Here is a 13588-nt window from a genome sequence, read left to right on the forward strand (position 1 = left end):
ACAACTTCCTTCCTATTTGCTCTCCTACTTTGTCTTTATGAGAGACAAGCTTGTGACGGAATAGTGCTGTTATAAATGAGAATTGTGATAAAACAAAGAAGGTAATCCAAGACCACTATTCACTTCTTTTTTGTTGTCCTAAAACAATACTCACCTTTGTTATTTGGACAAGTTCTAAAGGCACATAAAGAGTTAATACAAGTGGTAGGTGCCACTTTAGGCTGAAATCAATCAAGGGGTCACAAATCAAAACTACAAGGAGCTTTCTCAATAATTCAAGGGGGAAAAGAAAAGTGCCAAATAATAAACAAAAATCATGAAACATGGGAGACATGGGGGAAGTTGTAACATTAACAATCTGTCGGTGCACTCCCCACTTTTCTCCTTTGTTTTCATCATCAATCCTTTGTTTTTAAAATTTTAAACCTTACAATAATAATTGGCCCCATTTTTATTCTAGCTTAGGTCTTTTTATAAACGGTTTTCTCAATGAATTTATATGGTGGGTTAATAAAAATGATATAATTTACAATAAAATAAGTGTAATTGTAACAAAATTATGTACCAAATGGAATGGTTATTTTGTATTATGGTCAATAATAATACAAGGTTATAAAATCCACGTGATAAAGTTTCGGATAAAGTGGTTTTTCAAAAACAGTATCTCACAATTTTTTGTGATAATAATAATAATAATAATAGCAAATCTCTCTTAATACGGGTTTAAGTGTGAAACGAATGTAAAATACATATTCATAGGTTGTGATATGTAGCACCATAATTTCTAATTAACAGTGAAAAATTTAACGGATGAACAAATAATTCATTAAGAAGATGATTTATTTTTTCGAAATGTAACTAAAATTCAAAATTTTAATCGTTAAAGGCGGGTGAGTGTCTTGGTAGCACTAAGCCACTAACTAATGCTAATTATTAGATGAATATATGAATTATTTGGATCAGTTTCAAGCTTATAAGTTACAACCGTTTTAAATATACAAATTCTTATTTGTGTCGGGGACACAAATAATAGCAAGTGTGAGAGAGGATTCTGAGAGGTCACACCCAACTCACAGGCTTGTGACGGTCAGAACCGAGATTTACTACTTAAATAAGAGTATATATTCTAATAAATCCTGTGACTTCCCTTCTAACACAGAAAGTTCTTCCCTTCCTAACACTCCACTACTATATACTGTACCTTATTTTAAAATTCTGGGTTTCATTCCCACTTATCCTCTCTTTTTTCCCTGAATTTAATTCATTCAAGTTTCTATTAATTACCCATCAATTTTTTCACACATTTCAGTACAAAATCTAGTTTACTTTGGATCTGCAGTTTCTTGATTTCTTCAATAGGTAAACTTTTTTAATTAATTAACTATATTCTGTACTAATGCCAGTTTTTGTTTGACTTAATTTTGCATAATTTATGTTATTCTGCTATTTTCTGCTTCATTTATTGTTGGGATTTGTGAAAGTTTAAATTTTTATTGATTAATTTTGTGTACATAGGAAATTTCCTTGAATTTTCAATGTGGGTTTTGATTTTTGTTGCTTAAATTTCAAATTAAATTGCAGGAATTTGCGCCAACATCATATTGGAGGATCACTCTACCTTTAACCCTAATTTAATCATAATTTAGGTGGGAATATAAATTTTGGTTGGATATAATATAATCATATAGATTGTGTGTAATTTAGTTAATTTTTTTGGGTTATGGTAAATTTTGTAAGAAATTGTGTTGTTTTGGAGATAAGTTAGATGGGTGTTATGATGGATAATTGTAATGTTATGTCAAAAGATGGTAATTTTGATGGTGATATTGAGAAAGGTGAAGTGGGTGTTAAACTAGGTGGTGTCGGTGGCGGCGGCGGTGGTGATGGTCTTGTAATTGGTAGTTATACTACTATTGGTGGGTTAGGAAGCGATTTTGTGTCGGTTAAGCACGAGGAAAGGGTGATTGCATTGGAAAGTCCGAGTAGTGAGGAGGAGTCAAAGGGTGGGAGATTGATTGTTGTAGATAAAAAGGTTGTAGAAGAAAGAGATAATGGTGATGTTGAGAGGAAAGTAGTGAAGGAGAAGCCTAAGGGAATGAGTGCTAAGAAGCCTCCGAAACCTCCTAGACCGCCTAGAGGGTTGTCTTTGGATTCAGCTGATCAGAAGTTGATTAGGGAACTTCATGAACTTGCTAGACTTAAGCGCGCTAGAGTTGAGCGTATGAAGGGATTGAAGAAGGCGAAAGAAGCAAAGGCAATGTCATCGAAAAATCAGTTATTTGCCACATTGCTCACCATTTTGTTCTGTTTAGTTCTACTTCTTCAAGGTAAATTTTCGTTTGAACGTGATTTTCTCGCACATGTTTGGGTTCGTATCCTTGGTTAAGCTAGCTTCTGTTTATTTCATGTTCTTTGTGCCTTTGACTTGTATGAATCAGTTGGTATATCTTATTTATGGTTCTAAGTGGAAACTGGAAAGCCCTTTCGGAAAGCATTTTTGTATGAACTATGTTACTCAGACTCGTTTAGAGTATATACAGCAAGGGGTTGTGTGCTACTGTTGGACTCAGCTATTTTAGTGAAACTTCCACCTGTTATAACTTGAAAAGAACTATCCAAGTGTCACACCAACCCTGATTTCGAGAGTAATCGTATACGAGTGTGTGAGGTAAAACATTAAGGGGCAACTATCAATTTTAGTCCCCTCCACTATTTTGCTTTTGCTAATTTTTGCCTTTCAAAGGTTGGAATAATCGATTGCATGCATGTTCTTTCTTCTCATTATGTGTACATTAACAAGTTCTTGACCTTTTCATTGTGGTCCAAACCATGGCGCTTCAGTTTCTAATTTTTCAATTTCATATCATTGCGAGTTTATGAGTCCCTCCCACATGCACATAGAGCAATCAAATTGTTTGATTAATTTGATTGTGTATTGCAGGATGTTGAAACTTTCTTTCCTTCAACTTCTATTCAGGAATTTAGCATTAGTTACTTGCTACTTTTTCCTTCCAAAAACCATCTTTTTGCTGCTTTTGTCTCCCCCGTCCTCCCAACAAAATTTTCCCGCTTGATTTTGAACATCCAAAATTAATGTGCCACATTTCTATTTGGCCACCATTTGATAGTTTGATGTTGATGTTGAATTCTGTTATCGTAGTTTCTTCTTTCAAATCCATTTTCAATTGCCAGTCGCTTGATTAAATTTTCAATGTGGTCACGCACTGTTACCTCGCCTTGTAAGATTAATCACTAGCAACTTTTTTTTTTCTTCGACTTAATCGTCTGTTTATCTGAATATCGAGCATTTGAGAGTTTGAGACTGAACGGTGTACATGGCAGTGATGGCACTCAACGAATCACGCTGTCACCTTGTTTTTTCTTTATGACGTGTCAATTTATCAAGAATTTGGAGCTTTGCTCCCTATGTGTTTCAAGTTATATGGTTTGGATTTTATGAGTGATGACAATGATTCAGCTAAGAGAACCTTCCTTTACCATTTGGCAGGAATGTCATCCAGGACAGGCACAACTCCGAGTATCCGAAGATTCCGAGGCCCGCCTTTCTCAACTGATGTGGCAGAGCAGCATAGCACAATCTCCATTCAGCATCTCCCATTGTCATCTACAGCCAATCTTAATAGGCCTGGTTCTGCTTCTCCTAGGTATAGTCTATTTTACAAATTTTCTAACGTTTGCAGCACTCTGTGTCTATTATCTGCTGCATTTCTAATTTAGTCGCCATCTAATTCTTGCGAAATACCATGTTATATTGTTATAGCCTGGTGGAGCAGCTTTCTGAACTCGACAAGGCAAAAGAGGTGGGCAGAGCGATTGGCCGGTTATAGGCAAAAGCTCAGAGAATGTAGATTGCAATTGTAGAATGATTCCAGACTCCGATTGTTGTGGCGGTTTCTGAATAATGCCCATTTGGTGAGCTTGGGAGTCTACTGCCGAAGAATTTGGAAGCAAAAAAACACTTGGAGCAATAAAAGTGTCGATTTATTTGATTTGGAAATGTGTGTACATAGTGTGCCTCATAAGGATAGAACGTGTGCCCCTGACTTTCGAGGGATGAAACAGTTTACTACTCCTAATTATGAAGATTGCCACCTTTCCTTCTGGTTGCGACTTTTTTTTAAGTCCGCTTTGTGATTATTCGTTTTTAGCTGTTCTAGCTATCGCGAAGAAACCTATGAGATATGTTAGTGTAGGGGTTATCGGTTAAGAACTCGGGTACAATAGTTCCTGGCTTTTTGTCGTACTGCCTTTGTAGCTCATTTGTCGAGCAGAGTACGTGACAGATTCAAACATTGTACTTAATCTCTTATTTCAACGACTATGGCACCGACCACTGAGTAGCTTCTTGTTTAAAGTCGATAGGATACGTATACACTTGATTTTACAAGCCTAGCTTGGCAACAAATCCGAATTCAAAGTGCACTTATCCAACTCGCTTTTGAGCTAGACTTGACTCGGAATGAATAATCAATCTAAAGGGCGTCCATGATATTCTAACACAACAAATAAACAAAACCATTAAGGGGGTGTTTGGTTCACGCTTGGGTATGGGTTTGGAATCGGGAATCATACCTAGGTGGTATCGGGTTGGAACTTGATACCTCATACCTTGTGTTTGGTTCAATTTTGGGGGTATGGGGTTAGAAACTAATCAAAGCTAAAAACTCTTCAAAATAAAATATTTTTAATTATAATTTTTATACTATTAAATCATGTAGAGAAAATTTAATCAAATAAATATATAAAATGATTTTTTTACAATTGTTTTTATCACTTTTTAATATTTGTAATTTGATACCATGGGTATCAATCTCATACCCACCCCCCTCCCTGGGTATGAGAAACCCATACCTCATGGGTTTGAGGTATGAGTATCAAACCTTCAATTTTGTCAACCAAACACATGGTATGGGTTTGGTTCATTCCAAACCCATACCTCATACCTATATTGGGTGAACCAAACACCCCCTAAATGAAAGCGATTGAAAAATAAACAAACCGCCTCTTCGAGATGACTCGGCCAAAGGACCAAATAATACATCAGCGTTGTTTGACCTCCCGATAGACACGGTACAACAATTCTGTTAAAACTATTTTCCAAAAAGGAGCTATAAAAGTGTTTTGATGCTGACGGGATTTTAACTCGGGTCAAGTACTACATCTCACGATTTTACATAATAGAGTAAACTACGACCACATCGAAAATTTCAACTAAAAACTTTTAATTCTTTTCACCGTTCAGGATTAATTACCTTTCGGAAGCTGATAACGGGGAGTTTTTGGTTATTAGCCTGATTGCTACCATCTGGTGCATATGGTGTACCCGTAATAATCTCGTTTTTAGAGGGGATTCATTCTCGCCCGAGGCTTTCTACAATTTACAATCTAAGACGACTGCTGAGGCAATTGCTGCTTATGAGGCTACCCAAGGGATGGTAAGAACAAAGGGGTTTTTCCCTGGTCTTCAGCGTAATGAAGTTCGGGAAAAACTGGAAAATAGTTTCCCGGTTTATCTGATAGGCACGGGCAGAGGGTGTAATACTATTAGGGTCAAAGTGGATGTTGGATGGCATACGTCATTAGTGTCTGCTGCTGGCTGGGTGGCGTACGACCATGACGGTTCTATCATCTTTGAAGGCGCAGGAGTTTTTGGTCTGAATCGCGCTACAGCCGAGGCAAAGGGTATCCAGAAGCATTAAGATGGGCTAGCGCTAATGGGATTTTTCATTTGGATGTGTTTTTCGATTGCCTACGATCTTCTTGCTGAGATCACGGGAGTGGAGAACGGACATCATTTGACACAAGGAATCCTACTTGATATTGAAGCTAGTTTACCTTTCTTTCATTGTATTAGTTTTAGTTTTATTCCTAAAACCTGATTACGTGGCTCATCGACTAGCGAAAAATGAGATTGTAAGAAAAGTTGAGCAAAAAAAAAAAAAAAAAAAAAAAAAAAAAAAAAAAAAAAAAAAACGACCGTCCCTATTAGCCCCCGCCAACTCGGAAAATCTACTCGTCTTGTAGAGTTGTAGATCACATCTGGCTGTTAATTCCATCTCTATTTCTCTCCCACTCTCATGCCACTGACTCACTGGCATGCACGTCTTCCCTGCCACTGCCAAATCTACACTTACCGACACTCTTTTTCCGATTTTTAGGGTTTTTCTCTCTCCTCCGTTTTCTCTCACCACAATTCCTACAATCTTCTCACTTCACTCCACATCTTACACTACCGATTTCTAACTTCATCAACAATGGCGGCATTTTCTCCTACTTCTCCTAGTCAGGTAACGTTTTATGTAATTTCAACTAATTTTAGGCCTTTTGTTTTAGAATGTCGTTTATCGATTGTAATTGTATAATTGTTCGATCAATTTTATTACCGGTTTCGATGTCGGTGCTCGTTGTTTGATTTATTGGCGGAGATTATGTAATTTTTAACTAATTTTGAGCTTGTATTCGAATGTCATATTGTGAATTTCGTTGATCGTTGTGATCGTACGATTGTTCGATCAATTTTGCTACTTGTTTCGATGTCGGTAATGTGATTTGTAACTGATTTTCAGCTTGTTTTTGGAATGTCATATTGTGAATTTTGTTGATCGTTGTCATCGTATAATTGTTCGTTCAATTTTGCTACTTGTTTCGATTTCTGTGCTCGTTGTTTGATTAATTGGCGTACATTATGTAATTTGTAACTCATTTTAAGCTTGTTTTGTGAATATCTTTGATAGTTGTGATCATACAATTGATCGAACAATTTTACTACTTGTTTTGGTGTTGGTGCTCGCTGTTTGATTAATTGGCGTACATCATGTATTTTTTTTACTAATGTTATGCTTGTTTTTGGAATGTCATATTGTGAACTTTGTTGATTGTTGTGATCATACAATTGTTCGATCAATTTTGCTACTTGTTGCTATGTAACTGCGCTGTTTGAGTAATTGGCGTATATTTGATTGAGTTGATTTAAGAGCATGTTATAGATTGAGTTTCACCTAGGATTCACTATTCAGCGACTTTAAGCATACCTGATCTTGAGAGTCTCGTTTATGTTCTACTAGTTGCTAAGTTGATTCCGTAGCATTTAGTAATGGAAGAAGTTAGTAACATTGTAATTTTGTTGTTTGGAAAGACTTTAAGTAGACTGTTTCAGGAACTTGAATCGTCTTTTTCGCTTATAGGATTAATCTACAATGATTCCATGTATGATATTAGCTCCCCGTAGACACTTTGAATGGTGGTAAAAATTTAACAAGAGTTTTCTGGACGTTGTAGACGCTTATTAATAATACTTTACCGAGTAAGCTTCGCTTGAATCCAATTTCATTTTCATGAACGTTATTGAGTGAGTGAGTGAGTAACACATTACTAAAAGTTAGATAAGAGAGAGGTCCTGTTAGTAGAGAGTTTATCACATTAGAACTGATGTTTTGATTCAATGGGCAAAGAGGTAGTTTCTTGATGACTTCTTGATTTATTAAAAAGGTGAATGATCTCTCTGATTGTTTTATTTGTTTGTTTCTACTATAATTTATGGTTGTGTTAATATGTTATGCAATGCAGGTGTCATTTCTCCTTGCTCTCATTCCAATTTTGGTGGCTTGGCTTTACTCTGAATTTTTGGAATACAGAAGAGACTCTGCTGCTTCAAAACCGTGAGTCTTGATCCATGGCATGTTATTTTGTGTATCGAGTAGTTGAAATACTTTTGTAGAAATAAAAAGTTGAGATTTTAGCTAAATCTGATGATATCGCCATGACTTGCTGATTTTTGGAATAGTGATGTTTAGATGCATAATGATAAAAGTTTGTGGTCAGGTTATATTTGAACCGTGCCGGTGCCTTAACCCTGACTAATGTTGTGGGATTGTGTGTGGTGTAAATTTCTGATGAGTATGAAATAGACAATATTCTTTGGATGATTATGACGTACGAGTGTTCTTTTGAAACTTTTGAAAACAGAATAACGTACCATGGCAAGTAAAGGCATGTTCTTGTAATTTTTGGTCATATATTTATAATGCAATCCAACTCTTAACTGTAACAATTATGTTGCATGCTTAGTAAAATCGCGTCCCTGAACTTTTGGTTCTCAATCCCGACTCTTAAGCAGCTTAACAATAGAAATCCTGTTAGCTAGACTCATTAGTATTTAATTAATTGAAGAACTAGTGACAAATCAGCATATACGGAGTATTCTTTATTTCTCGGGAGGCTGTGGGATGTTTTACTCTCCATTTCTGTTATTTATTGTGAAAATGGTGATTCTTTATTGTGTTATCACATTAGAAACTATAACACAATGGTTGAAACTGAAACCAAAATTCGTTAAACTAGCCAGATCGCCCAAATGAATGTGTCACTTCATCTACCAAAACGTTGTCTTTTGTGAGATGTATAATTGTATACGCCACGACAATTATTATTGTCTGCAACCTATCCTGAGCGTACATAATATGGGGTAACTTACTGATGCGGATGCTAGTTATATTCTAAAAGCCATGGTGCTGTACTGCTGTTACATAGAACATAGTATATACTGCAGGAAAGGGTTTATATCTCTATGATGTTTGGATCTTATATCGACATTATGTATGAGATGAATTGTTTTATTTTTTTATCTGTGTAGGCGTTCAGAGATCAGTTTGGTAGAGGTAAAAGATGATGCAATCAAAGAAAATGAAACAGCTGTGTTGTTAGAAAGCCAAGAGTTGCAGCCAGTCTCTCTGAGTGCTCGAAATGAGTCTCATACATCGCCTATCTTAAGGTATATAAAAAATTGTTTTCAGATCGGTCTGGTTAATGAAAAGTATTATGGAGTACTGTAGAATTCTCTGAATGATTCATTGTTTGATTGTCTGTTTAGGTTTATTCTTATGGATGAGACATTCTTACTTGATAATCGTTTAACACTGAGAGCCATGTAAGTAGATTTTTTTTCCATGAATTAATACGGAGTACCTTTTATCATAGAATTCTACCAAGTATTATTCTGAACAAGGTTTTCTCTTTTTTTGTTTGAGATATTTATAGGTCTGAATTCGGTCTTCTCCTGGCTTACTTCTACTTATGTGATCGCACAAATTTTTTTGGCGGATCTAAGAAGGTACTCTATTTTCAAGGTTCAACACTGTATCTGATGTATAAGGGAGAAAAGTCATTAAACAAAGGATGAGTGTCTGACTACGTACTCTTTCTGTATGTGCTCCTTTAAACATAGTACTTTGTATCTGCTAGTGTGCCTATTGCAGTGGTGCATACTTGTCATTTGTTTTACATCATAAATTAGTGGGAAATGTAAATAGGAGCTCCTTGTGACTGGTTAGGCATTTTTTTAGTGAGCAATCAGCAGTGTAAATAATGGGAGATCACTGTGAGTGTTTACGAATTTTGTTGCATAATTATTTACTGCACCGCTTGGTGCGAATTCGTTTTAGATGTCTTCCGTTAACTTCTTCATTATTGTCTGCCCAGATATACCCTTTTGTAGTCACTTTTTTTTTTCAAAGTTCAAAGCAGCTTCTTATCTTTTAGTTGACCCCTTTTTTTCTGTTGCAGAGTTACGATCGAGATCTCTTCTTGTTCCTGTACTTTCTACTTATCATTGTCTCAGCCGTTACATCATTCACAATACACCAGGATAAATCACCATTGTCAGGAAGATCAATACTTTATCTGAATAGGCACCAAACTGAGGAATGGAAAGGTTGGATGCAGGTTTGTTTTTCTCAAGGAGCTTTTTCGTCGTAAATTTGTTTTCTTGACAATTTCATACACTATCCTTCCTGCTATCTGATGGGAGTTACACAAAATTAATGTGTATGCCCATCTTGCTACTCAATAATATTGCTCCGTCTTGAAGGTGGAACACAGAAATGACATACTCCATAATATTTTTGGGTGGATAACTAGAATTAGCTCTATAGCTAATGCCGATTTAGAGTTCTGAGGGTTATTAGATCACTTGTCTGAAACTTGCTCTTGTCTAAAATTCAAGCGTCAGTTAAATAAATTACACTGATGTAGAGTTCTGGGGAGTTATTTATCCGACCTTTTTCCCTATGTTCATTGCTATTTGAATCTCTCCCCCTCTAACCTTGCTGGTCATGTGTATGGCCGAGATCCCTGAATCCCCTCCAAAACAGATTTTCGGCAAAAAAATCGGTCGATTATTCTTTCATTGAGAATGACGTAGGAAATTGGTTTTTACTTGTTACTCCATTGGATTCTATTTCCCCCCTCAATTCAGTCTTTTTTTTTCTATTATGGTAGGTGTTGTTTCTGATGTACCACTACTTTGCCGCAACTGAGGTGTACAATGCTATTCGTATCTTCATTGCTGCGTATGTATGGATGACTGGTTTTGGGAACTTCTCCTATTATTACGTTCGCAAGGATTTCAGCCTTGCAAGGTTTGCTCAGGTGTGAGTTTTTTTAATAGTATTTCCAAGTTTAAAAAATTCTGCAACGGAGTCTTACTCTTGACTACTTTGTTCATGGGCAGATGATGTGGCGGCTCAATTTTTTTGTGATTTTTGCCTGCATTGTCCTAAACAACAGTTACATGTTGTATTACATATGCCCTATGCATACGCTTTTCACTCTTATGGTTTATGGTGCACTTGGGATCATGCACAAGTATAATGAGATTGGATGGATTATGGCTGTGAAAATGGGAGCCTGTTTCTTAACAGTTATATTTATTTGGGAAATACCTGGGGTATTTGATCTGGTTTGGAGCCCATTCGCCTTCTTTCTTAGTATGTCTCTCTTTATTTTTTCACTGTCAGTTTGCTTCTGATGTGGTATTTCTAGATCTAATCTGTTGTTTGAACCTGAAGGCTATGCTGATCCTGACCCTTCTAAATCACCCCGCCCTGCCTTGTATGAATGGCATTTCCGCTCAGGCCTGGATCGTTACATTTGGATAGTTGGAATGGTCTATGCTTACTATCATCCCACTGTAAGTTCAGTTATCAGTCTACCTTTTGTCTATATACCTCCACTGAACTGTTATGGATACTATTGTGTATTCTAAAGTTGAAAGTGAAGCTAAACATCTGGTCTGTTGCGACCCATGACTATCATTCTGAGTTGTCATATTTTAGGTTGAGCGTTGGATGGAGAAACTGGAAGAAGCGGAAGTCAAGAGGAAGATAACTATTAAAGCAGCTATTGTAACCAGCTCTTTGTTGGTAATATTTTCTTTCATGCTCAACGCTACTCAACAATGCAAGTCTATTCAACAAACTTGATACCGTTTCTTAATTTAGGTGGGGTATCTGTGGTTGGAGTATGTATACAAGCTGGACAAAGTAACATACAACAAGTATCATCCTTACACCTCATGGATCCCTATTACGTAAGCATTGCTTCTGCTTTGTATATTTCAACATATAAGGTGCAGATAACCTTTCTGAAAATCTAATTCTCTTTATACTTATGCTCACCAGTGTCTACATATGCTTGAGGAATGTTACCCAGCAGTTCCGTAATTACTCACTCACTCTTTTTGCGTAAGTGGCTTTTAAAACTCTCTTTGAAAGAATGTTTAGAGAAGACAGGGGATCACGAGTTATGAGAACTTTAGTTTCATGGTTAAGTTTAGAATACATTGTGGATGATGTCTTCATTTTTCCTGACTGCGTTCGTATCTTGGCTTGTCAGATGGTTGGGAAAGATCACACTGGAGACGTATATCTCACAGTTTCACATATGGCTAAGGTATGCTAGCCTATGACCTGTGGTACATTTATTTCTGTAGGCTTTGTTAAATTACGCGCCCTCTCTCCCCTCTCTTCAAACTTTAAGAGCATTAAGAAAATAGATTCGTGACATGCTAAGATACATGTAAATTCGTACACTAATTAATGCAATGCTGAAAGTCCTTCATATTTTCAGATCCGCGGTGCCTGATGGACAACCTAAGCTGTTGCTCTCATATATCCCAAACTACCCCATGCTGAACTTCATGCTCTCTACTGCCATTTATGTTGCTGTAAGCAAATTATTAAAAAGATATAACTTGATCTACTCCCTCTATAAACCCTATCTTCAATTCATGTTATTTGTTGCAGGTGTCATACAGGCTATTTGAATTAACTAACACGTTAAAAATCGCGTTTGTTCCAAGCAAAGACGACAAAAGGCTGGCATACAACATAGTTGCAGCTTTGGCTGTCTTTTCTATTCTATACACACTATCCTTCATGCTACTGAGAGTGCCTCAAGTAATGGTAAGCGTAACTCTATAGGTATCTTCAATTATACGGAGTACTAGTTTACAGACTATGGGGATTTGTGAGACAACATGAACATAAACCGTCTGCTCAGTCAATGCTAAAAGTGTGGTTCAAATAGTTAAGACTGCTATAGTTTATTTCACAGGTTTGTCATATTGGACATTCCCTGTCTCGCTTTTATTTCCATTTTAAGTGGAACCAAAGATTTAATAATCTTTGAATTTGGAGTATGTTGGAATAAAGCAAAATGACTTGTTCCCTCCACCCCATTTATATTTTGCCATTTTGACTAGGGTCATATTTAAGATTTAATAACTCATTATTTCCCCTTGATTTAGAATTCATTTGTAAAGACGCCACATGATCTTTAGGATTCCTTCCCTACATGGAGTATCAGCGGGGTGTGAAACGAATATGTTACGGAGTACTTAACTAGGGGACGTGGATTGTATGAGAGGATAACTTTTTTTTTTTATATTACTAGTTATAGAAAAAGGACAGTTATTTCAAGATGAACTAAAAGGAAATGAGGACAATGTAAATGGGATAGAGGGAGTAATAAACTACGTTCCTACTTGTATACAATTTCCTTTACGGATCTTAATGAAATAGTCTAATTGTATTTTTAGCACAAAGAAGGTAACCTTCCTTTCCGAGTCTTAATGAAATAGTCTCTTCGTAAGGTTGTTCCCAGGGAATTTATTACTTATTAGTGTTGCATCTTATTAGGTAAGCCGTAGGGGAATCTAATCATTTTGTTATCACGAGTAATTGAATAATGTTATGTCAACATTTTTATGTCAACAGATGTAAGTTCGAAGATATACAGTGTAAGACTGCAAAAGCCGAGGGAGGTGTCAAAATGTTACTGATATACTGCGCATAATGATGTGTATTCCTTGTGAGAAAAGGTCAGGAAGAGGACTCTAGCCAAATATTACACGGCTTCCTTACGCAATTGCACTCTATTCAAAACCTTTGAAGGGCAAAGCTGATAAATAGCAGATACGCTTATGTTTCCAGGAGTTGTTATGTTGAAGGCGATTCGATGAATATAATTCTGGGATCCAAATGTAACCGATTATTGTATATGATCCACTTTGTTTCTAGGTGAAGGTAATGGTTTCAAGTCGCAACTTGTAAGGCCTACTGTAATCAGTTAACATCCTATGGCTGCCTATGTCCCACATTGGGGTCTTATATCGTGTCCTACTATCGTACCTTATGACACCATCATCCTCGAAATAATGAAAGTAATGTTGAGTTATACTATAAATTGGGACAGAGGATTTGCGATCCTACTTTCACCAGCTTCCTTTCCA

At 36.5% G+C, this 13588-nt stretch overlaps 2 protein-coding genes across 2 annotated transcripts; both read left to right on the forward strand.

Moving 5' to 3' along the window:
• Positions 1-1138: 1138 nt before the first annotated feature.
• On the forward strand, positions 1139-4361 carry LOC141656824 (uncharacterized). The gene is made up of 4 exons (XM_074463878.1): positions 1139-1359; positions 1582-2327; positions 3509-3665; positions 3782-4361. The coding sequence occupies exons 2-4, from the start codon at positions 1766-1768 to the stop codon at positions 3846-3848; spliced, it is 786 nt and encodes a 261-aa protein (XP_074319979.1). The 5' UTR covers positions 1139-1359; positions 1582-1765; the 3' UTR covers positions 3849-4361.
• Positions 4362-6036: 1675 nt separating this feature from the next.
• LOC141656825 (protein REDUCED WALL ACETYLATION 2) lies at positions 6037-13542 on the forward strand. Its single transcript, XM_074463879.1, has 16 exons — positions 6037-6308; positions 7588-7679; positions 8654-8791; positions 8891-8947; positions 9058-9130; positions 9583-9741; positions 10297-10446; positions 10529-10784; positions 10866-10987; positions 11133-11219; positions 11298-11386; positions 11478-11540; positions 11692-11748; positions 11926-12022; positions 12102-12260; positions 13074-13542. Exons 1-16 carry the CDS (start codon positions 6276-6278, stop codon positions 13077-13079), a joined length of 1638 nt encoding a protein of 545 aa, XP_074319980.1. The 5' UTR covers positions 6037-6275; the 3' UTR covers positions 13080-13542.
• The last annotated feature ends 46 nt before the right edge of the window (positions 13543-13588 follow it).

This window comes from Silene latifolia, chromosome 5, assembly GCF_048544455.1.
Source record: "Silene latifolia isolate original U9 population chromosome 5, ASM4854445v1, whole genome shotgun sequence".
Lineage (NCBI taxonomy): Eukaryota > Viridiplantae > Streptophyta > Magnoliopsida > Caryophyllales > Caryophyllaceae > Silene > Silene latifolia.

Coding starts and splice junctions, on each gene's coding strand:
- LOC141656824 (XM_074463878.1), top strand. CDS start 1,766: ATGGGTGTTATGATGGATAATTGTAATGTTATGTCAAAAGATGGTAAT. Junction 2,328..3,508: donor TTTAGTTCTACTTCTTCAAG/GTAAATTTTCGT, acceptor ACCATTTGGCAG/GAATGTCATCCAGGACAGGC. Junction 3,666..3,781: donor CCTGGTTCTGCTTCTCCTAG/GTATAGTCTATT, acceptor ATATTGTTATAG/CCTGGTGGAGCAGCTTTCTG.
- LOC141656825 (XM_074463879.1), top strand. CDS start 6,276: ATGGCGGCATTTTCTCCTACTTCTCCTAGTCAG. Junction 8,792..8,890: donor CATACATCGCCTATCTTAAG/GTATATAAAAAA, acceptor TTGTCTGTTTAG/GTTTATTCTTATGGATGAGA. Junction 12,023..12,101: donor CTACTGCCATTTATGTTGCT/GTAAGCAAATTA, acceptor TATTTGTTGCAG/GTGTCATACAGGCTATTTGA.